The sequence below is a fragment of the Phacochoerus africanus genome, chromosome 8 (genome assembly GCF_016906955.1).
Source record: "Phacochoerus africanus isolate WHEZ1 chromosome 8, ROS_Pafr_v1, whole genome shotgun sequence".
Taxonomy (NCBI): domain Eukaryota; kingdom Metazoa; phylum Chordata; class Mammalia; order Artiodactyla; family Suidae; genus Phacochoerus; species Phacochoerus africanus.
Window position 1 is genome coordinate 43,258,927 of NC_062551.1, and position 13,808 is coordinate 43,272,734.

The following is a 13,808-nucleotide window of genomic DNA, read 5'->3' on the forward strand; positions in this document are numbered from 1 at the left end:
TATGGGTGTGAGTGTGTAGTGAAGTGTGTGTATGTGTGGTGTAGTGTGTATGTCGCAGTCTGTATATGTGGTGAGGTGTGTGTGTGTGGTGTGTGGGTGTGAATATATGTGTGCTGAGGTGTGTGTGAGATTGTGTGAAAGAGTGTGTGTGTGTTCCAATGTATGTGTGGTGCAGTATATAGGTGTGGTACAGTTTGTGGTGGAGTGTGTGCGTGTGTGAGAGTGTGTGCGTGGTGTGGTGTGTATGTGTGGTGCAGTGTGTGGTGGAATGTGTGTGTGTGTGTGTGAGTGTGTGTGTGGTGGGGGTGTGTGTGTGGTGGGGTATGCATGTTTGAGAGTGTGGTGTGTGGTGTGAATGGTGGGGTATGCAGGGGGAGAGAGTGTGTGTGCTGGGCTGTGTGTGTGTGTGTGTGGTATGCGGTGTGTGTGCGGGGTGTGCATATTAGGGGGCATGTACACGGGAGACCCCCACCCTCCAGCCCTGGGGAGAAGGCCCTCAGGCCGGGCCCCATCTCCCACCCCAAGTCCAGGCCCAGCAGGTGGGCTGAACACAGAATCACAACTCTATCCATGCGGCCAAAGGGCAGGAAAAGCAAGGCGGCGCTGAGCTTGGAGCAGCCCAGCTGGGCAGCTTGTCATCACCAAACCGAAAGGAGACGGGAGACCCTTCCCATGGGTTGTTGCTTGTGACAGATCACAGAGGGGAAGCCCAGGCCTTGTCAGGGGTCTCCAGATGGGATCGGGGTGTCTGCCAGGACGGAGCCCAGCCCCGGGAGGAGGACAGCGCCATGTAGGTCCCTAGGACACCTCACAGCCCCCGCTGCCTGTTGACTGACTCCGATGCCCCCCGCGGAAGCTGCCAGGACAGGCCCCGAAACGCCCCCTCGCAGCCTGGAGAGAAAGAGCATCATTTCAATTAAGGTCCCCGACTGTCAAAAACATCCAGTTATTAATCTCCTTGTGGCAAATGTGAACCGGGACCTGCTTACACAGCCAATTGAGCGTGCTCTAAATTAGTGTGTGCAGGTAATTGATTCAGCCGCCAGCCCCTCGCCGGCCTGGCTACAAGCCGGCAATGCGGCGAACATTAAATAACACGAGGCGGCAAAGCGGCCTGCCTGATGGGGCCTGCAGTCAGAGGCCGTGAGCGCCCCATTTACCCAAACGTTAGCGTCTTATTGGTTTAACACAATTTACTACGCCTCAATTGCGGGAAATGATTTTCATTTCCTCTGGAACCCCGCTCACAGGCGCAGCACAAAGCAGGAGGAGTCTTAATAAATGCCATCAGCTCACTTCCTCTTCTTCTAACATGCTCTCAAGATGTGACGACAGCCCTTGGATAATGAAACACAACAAAACGATGAGGCTTCGAACTAGGTTTCCTGGCCGGCAGCCGCAGTGGGAGTCCGAGCCCCGTGGTCGCAGCGGGGTGCCCTCCTTCCATAAAATCAGCTCCGTCTCCCCCCCGCACCCCCGTCCCCACCCTGGCACGCAAGACTCTCTGCCCCCCTTACTGGGTGTCCCTCTGTGGGGCTGAGATGGGCCAGAACTTCCGGAAGGTGCTCGGGCTGCTCTTCTAACCCAGAGGTCGCTGCCCTAGCCCTTCCCGGGCATGGGTCCAGCCTGTGTGAAGAGGACCACGCACCCCGGGGAACCGCTGCACACGTTAGGTGAGGTTTCCTACTCCCGCCTGGTTCAGAGAAGACGGAGGGTCTCGGTGGCAGAGAGGACAGGGGAAAGGGGGCTCAGGACATCTTCTCTCTCCCGACCCTCCATCTAACCCACCCACACGTATTTCCTGACACCAACTGTAGGGCAGACACAGCAGATTAACGAGACAGGGTCTCCAAGAAGCAGCCCCAGGCTCCGGGGATGCAGAGCACAAAAGGGCATCCCCCAGTGACCTAGGCAGTGACAGAGATGTGTCCCTAGGGAGAGAGCGAGCTGGAGGCAGAGATGTCAGCCCACCTCACCATGGCAGATGCTCCCAGACTTCGGCTGGCACTGCCAGTGGGCGGCGCCCTCCTCAAATCTGGCCAGGGCCACCCCACACTGGGACGGTGTCCCAGGACAATCATCTTCCCACCGTCCCTGGGGGGTGACATCATCTTCCCTTTAGGAACAGACTCTGTCTCTCTCTCCTTTTTGGGGGGGGCATATGGAAGTTACCAGGCCAGGGATCGAATCCGAGCCACAGCTGTGGCAACAGTAGATCCTTTTGACCTACTGCACCGGGCAGGGGATCGAACCCACGCCACCAGAAAGATGATGCCGGATCCTTAACCCACTGCACCAGAGCGGGAACTCCCAGACTAGGTCTCTCGTTCTCATCATCTGTCTCAGCTTTTCCCTAGAGGGAAAGTCCTCCCCACCATCCACCCCAGGACGTGCCCTGCTCCCAGGGACCCACAGCTAGAGGGCCCCCCTGCCAGACTGAGGCTGCAAAGGCAGGCACTGCTGCTCCTCTGAATCCCCTGCGGCCAGCTGCTGGGTGGGGATGGCCCACAGCTGGTGCACAATAGTGCAGACACATGGCAAGGCGAATTGGATTAAGGCCACTCAGCACCCTCAGGGTGACTGCTTCTGGCCCAGAGCCTCAGGATCATTTCTCCGAGAGCCGCCCCTGGTCCACAGAGGAGGCAGCAGTGGGGCCAACCCGGGACAGGGTGGAGGGGGAGGCTGGGCCGTTTGTAGACAAACCTAAGATCTCCCCAGAGCTCAGCTTAATAAGAGGCTCTCCAAACAACAGCCAGACACCATGTGCAGACTCTGAATCCCAACTCACACAAATCAACTCTAAAAAGACAGTTTTAGACAACACAGAGCATATTTATAATATGAAGGATTATTGTTAACTTACTTAGATGTGATAATGACACGGTGGTTATGTGAGAAGGAAAAAAATTACCTCACCCAAGTGAGACACCCACTGACGTATTTACAGGTGAGATGACACGATGTCTGGGGTTTGGTTTTAAATACTCCAGCAAAACAAAACTAAACAAAACACCCTGATGGAGACTTGGATGTTCATTATGGTCTTCTGTGGGGGCAGGGGGATACTTGAAATTTCCCATTAAAAGCGAAAAAAGACCTCCCTTACCTTGGGTGAGGAGGGAGGGAACTGGGGGAGGTATGCGGAGGGGCCAGCCTGGACCCAGACCTCACAAGCAAGCTTATCAGCCTCTGGGACACGGAGGACGGCTCAGTCCCCACCCTACCCCCGCCCCCAGGAGCCGCCTTCAGAGCTGGACTCTCCACACTGGGGCGAGGGAGCCCTGCTCCAGACTCTGGGTTATTTTCTTTGAAGCATCAGCTGTGGGTCACTATGGGCCGATTCACTTGGAACAGGCTTCTGGGGCAGCGCCAATCTGAGGGACCCTGTGCACAGCCCACCTCCGAGGTAGCCCCCCAGAACTCTTCCAGCCCCGGACCAGGGGTGGGGTGGGGGTGGGACAAGGATCCTGGGAATCCTGAAGCAGACACCGAAGGAGACCACAGGGAGGCAAGAGCTGGGTCCTCAATTCACTTGTTCCATGTGGCCTCCAGGGAAATCATAGCAGCATGGCCTTTGAGGCCATGTTAACCTCTTACCTCCCAGGGTCAGAAATACAGAGGCCTGCTCAGGACTCCTTTAAAGGTTATCAGCCTTTTGAAATAGACACCTACCCCCAAGCCACATGACCACAGCTGCCTATGAAGCCTGCTGCCAGCTCCACCCGCACCTGGCCCTCACCTGGCACAGATAAGGTGGGCAGGCCTTGGAGCTCCCGTCTTGGCGCAGCAGTTAATGAAACTGACTAGGATCCATGAGGTTGCAGGTTTGATCCCTGGCCTCACTCAGTGGTTTAAGGATCCCACCTTGCCGTGAGCTGTGGTGTAGGTTACAGACGCGGCTCAGATCTGGCATTGCCGTGGCTGTGGTGTAGGCCGGCAGCCGTAGCTCCAATTTGGCCCCTAGACTGGGAACCTCCATATGCTGCGGGTGTGGCCCTAAAAAGACCAAAAAAAAAAAAAAAAAAGACAGGGCAAGGTATGCAGGGAGGGGCATGGAGCTACCAAACCCTGTCTAGGTGCTGCCTTCGTTGACCAACCCAGAAGCTCGCCAAACCCTGTGGTTTAGGGGGTTTACGGACGTTCCGTTCCCTCCTCAGACACACAGTTGATTAAATCACTGGTCAGAACCCAGTCTCCAGTCCCTCTCCGCTCAGTTCCAGCCCTCTAGCCACCTGGTCGGTTCCTCTGGCAACAGGCTCCCATCCTCTGGAGCCCCTCAGTAGCATAAACTCAGGTTCGGGGAGAGGGGCGCCGGGTGAACACCAGCAGACACTCCTCTCTGATGCTCGGGGCATCTCGAGGGGTTTACAAGCTCTGGGGCAGAGACCAAGGGCACCTTCATTATTATGTCGCAGGGGGAGAAAGGGCCCTTTGCGTCTGAGCCCAGGGCTTCCTCACACCGTGGGCAGCAGCATGCTGAGCCCCGGGTCCCAGAGCGGGGCTGAGGAGCCGGCGTAATTGGAACCAAAGGACGACAGATCTCTCCAGAACGCTTTATGGGCCACTTAACCATCCTGCGACCCAGTCGTTCAAGCACAGCAGACATAATGGCAGTGTTTACACATAAAAATGGCAAGCTGTTTTACTAGTGGCGTTCAGAGTCACAATAGCAGCTATTTGCTAAAGTTGCCTGCAAACTGCAGAAACCAGGTCCAAGAGTGGAATGACGGGGCACGAAACCACGCTGAAAAGTAATCAAAGACCATTCCCATCCAACACGCTGCCAAGAGCCAGGGAGGTGGCCACAGCTGGAAGAAACATCCTCTTTGCCCAGGATGTTGAGGCCCTGCTCCTAATTCCCACTCAATCTGTGTGCTGCACCGCGGCCGCGCCTCATCTGTTACTTGCTCAGGGAACGCCAATGACTGTTTTTTACATTTTAATCTCTACCCAGAGAAACACAGCAGCTTACCTTTCCATTTCGTATTCTTTCATTCCCACTTTTACAGCCTTCATTACCTGGAGGATGGATATTAAGCAAAGACATTTGTATTAAGGAGATAAGCAACACTGCCTTATACATAATGTATTGCACTTTTTCAAAAGAATCTCTTCTTCCAAAAAAAAAAAAAAAGAATCATATGCACACACAGCAGTGCAGAAATGTGACAAATGAGAACTTTTTAAAATCTCCAAAGCCATGCAGTTTATTTAAACCACTTCAGAGCACTGCTATTCAGAAGCCGATAAACACTTCGAAGACAAGTAAAAACTGAACAAAGACATGTTTGGTGAAGACATGATGCTCGGAAGGCCATGGCAACCAGCCTAAAAGGTTTCCTCCCTTACGAAACACGGAGAAAAGGAACTCACATGAGAGATTCTCTTGCTCCCAATAACCCCCATCCAGCTCTTGACACAAAGCTGCAAATGTCAGGAGGCAGGCGCTGGGCTCTCCCAACCGCTTGACCTGTTCAAGAACTACATTCCTGGAGTTCCTGCTGTGGCTCAGCAGGTTAAGAACCCGACTAGTATCCAAGACAATGCGGGTTCAATTCCTGGCCTCACTCAGTGGACTGAGGATCTAGCATTGCCACAAGCTGCGGTGTAGGTCATAGACATGGCTCGGATCTGGCGTGCCTCTGGCTGTGGCATAGACCAGCGTCCGTGGTGCCAATTTGACCCCTAGCCTGGGAATTTCCATATGCCACACCTGTGACCCTAACAGGAAAAAACATATACATACTTCCTGATTTGCTCTTGTTCCTCAGGTAATTGGGAAGGTTCGGGAAAGAACCATGGGAGAGCATTTTTAGCAAATGATGAGAGTAATAAATGTGCTTGAATCACGGTTAGGGACCAAAGATTCTTTAAAAAGGAGCTGGGACAGCCACTGTGCCAGGAGGAAGAGCCCTAGCCCTCTGGGAGTCAGGACTTCTCACCGGGAAATTCCCTGAGGCTCGGGGCTTTGCGGTGAGGAACTGGGGCAGAGCCTCTGCGCGCCCCCTGCCCTGGGGAACAGTACAGAGCCAGCGTGGCATCTCCCACCTGCAGGGACACTTCCTGCTGGCTCTGGACCAGAGCCACCCATCTCTACACTGCCCCCTTGCCCCACACAGAGCAATGCTGCTTCCCCAGAGCAGCACGTCCAGCGAGCCAGCGCTTACCTCCCGGTGGGCCTCGCTGGAAATTTTATTGGTGTAGCGCAAAACCTCCAGCTCCATGTCCGTCTTGAAGACCCGGCTGCAGACAGGGAAGGAAAACAAAGCAGCAAGTCAGTGACTTCCAGCAGGAGCTGGCGGACCCCTCCAGGAAGACCTCCACACTGGGGAGAGGGTCCAGGGCAGCAGGTGGGCTGCCCGGGCGAGGGAGTGGGCGGCCAAGCCCCAGGAGGGATGAGCTGCATTAGCACGGCCCATCCCAACCCAAGGCCAGCAGGCTGTTTGCAGTTCTACGATGTGGAAGCCCAAATTCTGCAGCCAGACACACCTTGCCTCACTGCGACTCAGTTTCCTCATCCATAAAACAGGGATACAATCTACACAGCAAGGCTGTTGGCCCTGAATCTTAAGTGTGTTGACTCCCTGGACTCTGTCCAGATGGCTGCAGTTCTCCCATTTCCTCCCCACCCCACCCACCTGTCCACGCCACCCTGGGAACCTGAGACAGGGTGGGGGTAGGGAAGGGGGGTGGGGCAGTGCAGCCACGTCCAGCCCCGTGTGCAGGTGTAAATGTGGAAACAGCAGGTCGACAGAGAGAAGAGGGGACTGAGGGAGGGTGCTTTCTGCGGGGTAGGGAGATGCAACCCAGAGACCCTGCCGTCCTTTCAAGGCTCAGCTGGGCCTCCTACCAGCTGGACTCCAGGGGGGTCCTGGGGGTCCTCACAGAAACGCATGTTAAATCGCCAGTTTGATTAGGTTTCTGGTCTTTGCAATCAACCTCAACAGCAAGTAAGACTCCTGCAGAGAAGCTAAATAAATATTTCTTTTCTGCTTCCACCCACTGCAAATAAGCAACCCAGGTCAAGGGCATTTAAGTGGCAGCCAAGCCCCGTCCTTAAGCACATGGAGTCCATCGTGCGTCCCTCATGGCTGATTCTAGGCCCGGTATGAAAGTATGAAAGGTGACCCACCTTCACCAAAACTCCCACATGGCCACCTCTCCCACTCACCAAGGGGACATGCTCAAGCCCCCTCCAGATCAGCAAAGTGGCATGTTATGACGGCAGACCAGAGCCTGCCCCTCCATCCACAGCACATCTCTCATCCAGCCACTGTCCACCTTTGCAGCCTGGGGCCCTGAGCCGGCCCCAGCCAAGGCGAGGATGCAGGGAAGGCCCTTCTGCCACCATCAGAGGCGGCCACTGACACAGGCTGTCTCCACGGTGCCCAGCTGGACAGCTGGCCAGTTGTCACTGGGAAGGGAGGAAGGCCTCTTTCAGCACAGGGACACCTTCCTGAGATTGTAAAACCTTCCAGGGAATGTGGGAAAGACAAACCCCCAACCCACTGAGGCTTTTTCCACACGAACGTGCCTTCTTTCTCAAGGAGCAGACCCTGAAGCGTGAGTTTCTTCTCCATCATTCAAGTGCTCTGGCTCCGCCTCCGGGCGCTGAGAGCAATTCCCCCTGGGGGAACGGAAAGCTGGTTCCCTATGGCCTGGAGGGGCTGCAGGATAACCTAACAGCCCCCGGGGCTTCATTCACGCCCTGCACGGCAGCAACTCCAGGAACCATGAGTGGGAAGTGGGCTTCTCTATTCCTGACGGGGGGATGACCAGAGTGGGAACCAGGCCCAGGCTGCACCGCCTCTGACCCTCTGCCTCTCTCTTCAGCCTAGAACCCCGGTCCAGCCTCCCAGCTACCACCCTCGCCAGCACTTCAGACCCTGAGGCCCTGTGCTCTTCCATTAGCATGGGCTTGGCCAACCCCCCACGAGGGATGCCCCAGAGCCTGTGTGTATCGGACGTGAGGGCTGAGCTGCCACGGGCCTCCGCACATGCCAGCTCTGCCAGGAGGGGAGCATGCAGGCTCCTCTCAATTTTCTCCACCTCGGAGCCCTCCCGGGGCTCCTTCTCAGATGAATAAACTCATCTCCTACTTCAGGGAGGGCACATGAAGCCAGCAGGTGGGCGTATTCTCGTCTTGGCTCCAACCTCCCAACACTCTCCATCAGCCTCCTCCCTCCAGCGTGAGCACCTGGGTCTTGAAATGAGTGGGGGGCCAGGGGGAGTGGAAAGCTGCCATCGGCTACAAGAGAGAGGACACTTGGAGCTCAAGCCACACTCCCTGCTCATCAGAGACAATAAGCATGGTAGCCACGGAGGCCCAGAATCCTGCTTTCTTTTCCAATGTTACCGTGGGAAAGATGACAAACTAGGCCTCTAGAGCTGGTTCACTCTGGACTTATTTTTGCAGTCGTGTTGGAAAAAAAAGAAGAAGAAAAAGAAGAAGGGATCAAACTGAACCAAGGCAAACTGCCCCACAAAGGCAGATCTCCAGTGAAGCTGGCCTGGCTGAGCACTGGCCTGGCCCAGTTTCATCCAAGCTTTGAGGGCCCTGAAAGGAGATGGCTTCGGTGTGCTGGCTCCGCCAATCCACAGGGCACTGCAGGCCGAAGGCTCGCCCCAGCCCAGACACCCCAGCCGGGCCCTGCTCATCTGCACAACACAAGCACCAGAAACCGTGTTCAAGATTACTGCACAGAACACGAAGACGTCCCAGCATTCTGCAATTTCTCCTCATCTGCAGGAAGAATTCCCGCCCTGAATCTGATGAGGCGATTTCCTTTACTCCTGAGCACAAAATGGCAAGGAGAGGGGATTCAGTCTCCAGAGGCCCAGCGGCCTTGGAGGAGGGATGCTGAGCAACTCACTCAGCCCCAGCCTTGTCCGGCCTGAGGGTGTGCAGGACGGTGGTTAGAAATATCATCTGCAAGGTCTCCATCCCCAGGAGAGGACAAAGGCCGCCTCCTCCAGGAAGCATCAGGGGCCAAGGCTCAGGACAGGGTAACAATGATGCCACTTAAGAAGTCTGGGTGGGGAAGTAGCTGGTATGGCTCAGTGGGTTAAGAACCTGACACAGTGTCTCTGAGGACTCGGATTCGATCCCTGGCCTTGCTCAGTTGCCCTGAGCCGCAGCATAGGTCGCAGATGTGGTTCGGATCCCACATTGTTGTGGCTGTGGTGTAGACCAGCAGCTGTAGCTCTGATTCAACCCCTAGCCTGGGAACTTCCATATGCTGTAGGTTCGGCCCTAAAAAGAAAAAAAAAAAAGACATCTGGGCAGAAGACAGCTTGGGCTCTTCCACCAGCAAGAGGAGAGGCCTGACGTGTGTGGGAGACACGGGCACTGAGGCAGAGTCCCCGGCTTGTGGCCACATCAAGGCAGCTGCTCAAGGAGAAAGGCGGCACCACAGGCCCAGAGTCCCCTGCTACAGGCCTGAAATGACAAAACCCAGGCCAGGCTGAGATTTATTTTTCCCCCTTAAATATTTACAAGTCACAAAACTGCCTCTGGGCTTTAAACCCAGGATTAAGACATCAATTAAGCGAGGTCTGAACGCTCCAGTGATTAAAACAGGAGCAAGACGGGATGAAGGATTTCCAAAATCAGTCTCGAAGCATCAAAGTGCCACAGTGTTGAACAAAACCCATTTGATGGGATAGGAACTCTCCTGGAGATGAATGCACAGGGGCTGATTCCAAGGGAGAAATGGGCGGGAATTCGAGACCACAGGACCACAGGGCCTGTGACCCGGTGACACCAAGGGTAAAAATCCCAGGACCACAGGAAGGACGGAAGGGAAAGAGCTGGTTGGAATGACGTATCCTCTGAGGCTCAATCAATAAGTCTTCTCAGAGAAACCAGAGCCAGGAAGAAAATGGTGGTTTAGCTCAGCTACGGTGCCTGCGACCTGACCAGGGTCAGGCAGTCGCGGGCCACGTGCAAGGAGAGCTGGAACCAGGGTCCAACGCCCCGCCAGCCTGTGTCCAGCCTTCCGGCGCACAGCAAGCTGCACTGGCCCCTACTACCTCGGGTTCCCACTTTTCACTGGCTTTCTCAGTGACTGGGGGTTAAATGCCTATTCACTGGGAGACAAGGCTGCAAGCTCCTGGAATACTTTTCATAGAGACACACCAAGAATCTAGGTCATCCTCTACGTTCCTTTTCTAATTTGGGACACGTTACCCGGGACACAGGATCCTGGTGCCCCAAACCATCCACACCTCACCATCTCCAGTGAGCGGAAGTGCAGGGAAAGAGAAATAGACAAGTTTTCCCCATGGCCTGGGGAGTACACGAGACCACCTTCACTCCATGTAATTAACAGTTCTCATACTGGCGTGTGACTCAAGTTAACAGTCTCACTGAAAACCCAAGAAGGAACAGACTTGTGGTTGCCAAGGGGGAGGGAGAGGGAGAGGGGTAGAGTGGGAGTTTGGGGTCAGTAGATGCAAACTATTACATTTAGAATGGATAAGCCATGAGGTCCTGCTGTAGAGCGCAGGGAACTATATCCAGTCTCTTGGGATAGACTATGATGGAAAATAATATGAGAAAAATAATGTATGTATATATATATATATATATGCATGACTGGGTCACTTTGCTGAACAGCAGAAATTGACAGAACGCTGCAAATCAACTATACTGTAATAAAACAAAAAATAATAAAACAAGAAGGCACATGGCAATGGCGGACACGCTCACTCTTCTGTGATGCTTCTGGAGGCGCTTAACTGAAATCTACAGTGCCGAGCTATTAAGATAGTACAGAAGTATCTCCTTTTATTTCCTACCCCACCTTCAGATCAATTTAATCATCTGCTGAACAGGAAAGCAGCACCACAGCCTAGATTATGGAAGTGAGATGCCGATTCTTATTAAGTTTCAACTTTTGACCTCCAGATTCAAACTGCAATGCCCCTGCGCGCAACGAAAGCAATGATCAGTTATGATCTCATGTTTGTGGGGAAGAAGAGTATGATTATAGAGGAATTTACAGGAAATCAAAAAGGCACTGCTTGAGAGAATGGAAAACAATAAAGCAGTCAGAGACAGGAAATGAATGATACCCAAACACAAATGAGAAAGGAAGCTTCCCCTGTGCTGGGAGAGGCTGCTTGCTGCCTCCCAATCAGCGAGGCTCTGGAAAGGATCCCAAAGCCCCAGCCCAGCTGCTACCCGGGAGCTGGGGTGCATGTAAGGAGCAGGGCGCTGTGCTGGAAGAAGCTTAGCCACCTCTTCCCAGTCCTCCACCCGCCCCCCACCCTGGCCTCACACAAGATCCGAGAGGGTCTGAGTGGGTCCAGCGGCCAAGAAGGAACGGAGAAGAAGGCTAACACTCAGGCAGCACCCCCTGTCCCCTCAGGGTGCTCCTCAGAGGCACATGGCAGCACAGGAGCCTGGAACCATTGGCCTGAGCTTAGCTCCTGGCCTTCTCTTGGGTAAATCACTTCCCTGTGTCTCAGTGTGCTCATCTGCAGCATGGGCATAATCAGAGTCCCTAGGTTACAAAGGCCTCTTTCAATAAGGTGACATGTCAAGTGCTTATTAGCGCAATGCCCTGCACACAGAAGTCTCCAAAGGTGACAGCTGTGATTATGAGGATATGTCAGTACTTGACTTATGCCATCACTCAAACCCTGAGCCATCCGTCAAGGGGGAGCACTTCTACCCTGCAGGTGAGGAAACGGAGGCTTGGTGCTATACACTGAATGTCCTATTCCTCTCAATTTGACAGGTTGAAACCTATCCCCAGTGTGATGACATTTGGGGGGTGGTGCCTAAGTCATGAGGGTGGCTCCCTCATGAATGGGACTGGCAGCCTCATAAAAGAGACCCTAGAGAGTTCGTCCCCTCTTCTGCCATGTGACGATACAGCAAGAAGACAGCCCTCTAAGGACCACAAAGCAGGTCCTCATCAGACACTAAATATGCCTTGACCTTGGACCGCCCAGCCTCCAGGACTACGAGAAATACATTTCTGTTGTTTATAAGTCACCTGGTCTATGGTAATTGTGAGGCAGCATGAATCCTCATGTCTACACTGAGTTAAGCACCACCACATCCCCATTTTTTTTTCTTTTTAGGGCCACACCCATGGCATATGGAAGTTCCCAGGCTAGGAGTTGAATCAGAGCTGCAGCTGCTGGCCTACACCACAGCCACGCCAGATCCAAGCTGCATCTGCAACCTGCACCACAGCTCACAGCAATGCCAGGGATCAAACCTGCATCCTCATGGATACTAGCTGGGTTCTTAACCCGCTGAGACACCATGGGAACTCCCACCACATCCCATTTTACAGATGAAGAAGCTGAGGCTCAGAAAAGTTAAGAGACTTCCCCGGGGGGCGGGGGGGGAGCAGGCTGGGGTTAGAATCTGGAGTTTTTCCATTATCCCAGGCAGCTTCTCTGATGGGGCATCCAGGACACAGGGGTCCAAAGACACACCAATGCGTCTTAATCTAACACCATGGAAACTCAGACTCTCCTGTAAATGAGGAGTCTACCCTCCCTCCATCCCACCCGGAATCCTTCCTCCAGTGACCAGAGGAGGCAATGACTGGTGACCTCCATGGATCTCGCCGAGAATAACTGCAGTCATGACAGAGGCCAGAACCCACGCTGCTAAAACACACCCCTGAGGCAGTAAGGACAATGTGACATTTCTAAAATAGTTCTACTGCCATCAAATGCCAAATAAGTCCTTTCTGCTGCTGGCTTTAATAAATTGGTAAGTATCTTATGAACGCAGAATCTGCCTCAGAGCCTTGGAAATGTCACCAGAATTAAAGGGTGTTTGTTCCAAAGTGACGAACTTATGATTTGTCCCCCAGGAGACACTGGGGGGCACAACCCAGTCCTGCTCCCCAAAGCACCCGGAGTGCAAATGGCCATAAGGGATGTCACAGCTCGGGCATGAGGGGACACAGGCCCCTTCTCGAGTACCCCGGATTTAGTCTTCTGCCAACTAGGGGCTATAGAAGGGCCAGGTATTTGTTATTTCATAAAAATGAGAAGAGGGGTATTTCCATTGTGGTGCAGTGGAAACAAACCTGACTAGTATCCATGAGGACACAGGTTCAATACCTGGCCTTACTCAGTGGGTCAGGGATCCGGCATTGCCATGAGCTTGGTGTATGTCGCAGACTCGGCTCGGATCCTGCGTTTCTGTTGCTGTGGTATAGGCTGGCAGCTGTAGCTCCAATTTGACCCCTAGCTGGGAACTTCCATATGTTGCAGGTATGGCCGTAAAAAGCAAAAAAACAAAAACGAAAAAAACCACAAAGAGTTGGCCGTCTACTGCAAGGACACAGGCCCTCATGCTCAGAATGTGTGGCCGGCTGTGATGGGCACTGGGCCAGGGCTGCCGACGGAGCTACTGGCCAGCCTGCCCTCCAGCTCTTCCAAGGGTCAAGGCCGATGTCTGTCAACAGCCCTCAGTTCGTCACCTCCGGCCCAGCCTCTCTCCCACTGGCATCTGCCTCAAACTCAACACACCCCAAACAGGTCCCTCAACCTCCTCATCTTGGTGGCACACCACCGAGCTATTCAGGACAAAAACCCAGAGTCACCTTCAATGCCACCTTTCACTAGTTCCTCCCAGGAGCATTCCTTTTACCTGCCCTTCCTGTCAATATTGTCATTCACCACTCCATGGCCACCTGGAGCCCACGGCAGCCTTCTAACTGGCAGCCCACTCCCACTCCAGCGCCACAACTTTTAAAAATGCAAACCTGCTCCTACCACTCTCCTGCTTAAGTCCTTGAAGGTTTTCCCCAGTTCCCATTTGTCTTAAGACC

General features: G+C 53.9%; 1 protein-coding gene across 1 annotated transcript in view; it reads right to left on the minus strand.

Moving 5' to 3' along the window:
• PEPD (peptidase D) overlaps positions 1 to 13,808 on the minus strand; it is a 113,258-nt gene that overhangs the window by 62,056 nt on the left and 37,394 nt on the right. The window contains exons 8-9 of the mRNA XM_047794024.1: positions 6,168 to 6,243; positions 4,973 to 5,019 (exon numbers count right to left, since the gene is read on the minus strand). Of these exons, the coding sequence (XP_047649980.1) occupies positions 4,973 to 5,019; positions 6,168 to 6,243 (123 nt within the window). The remainder of the gene's footprint in view (positions 1 to 4,972; positions 5,020 to 6,167; positions 6,244 to 13,808) is intronic.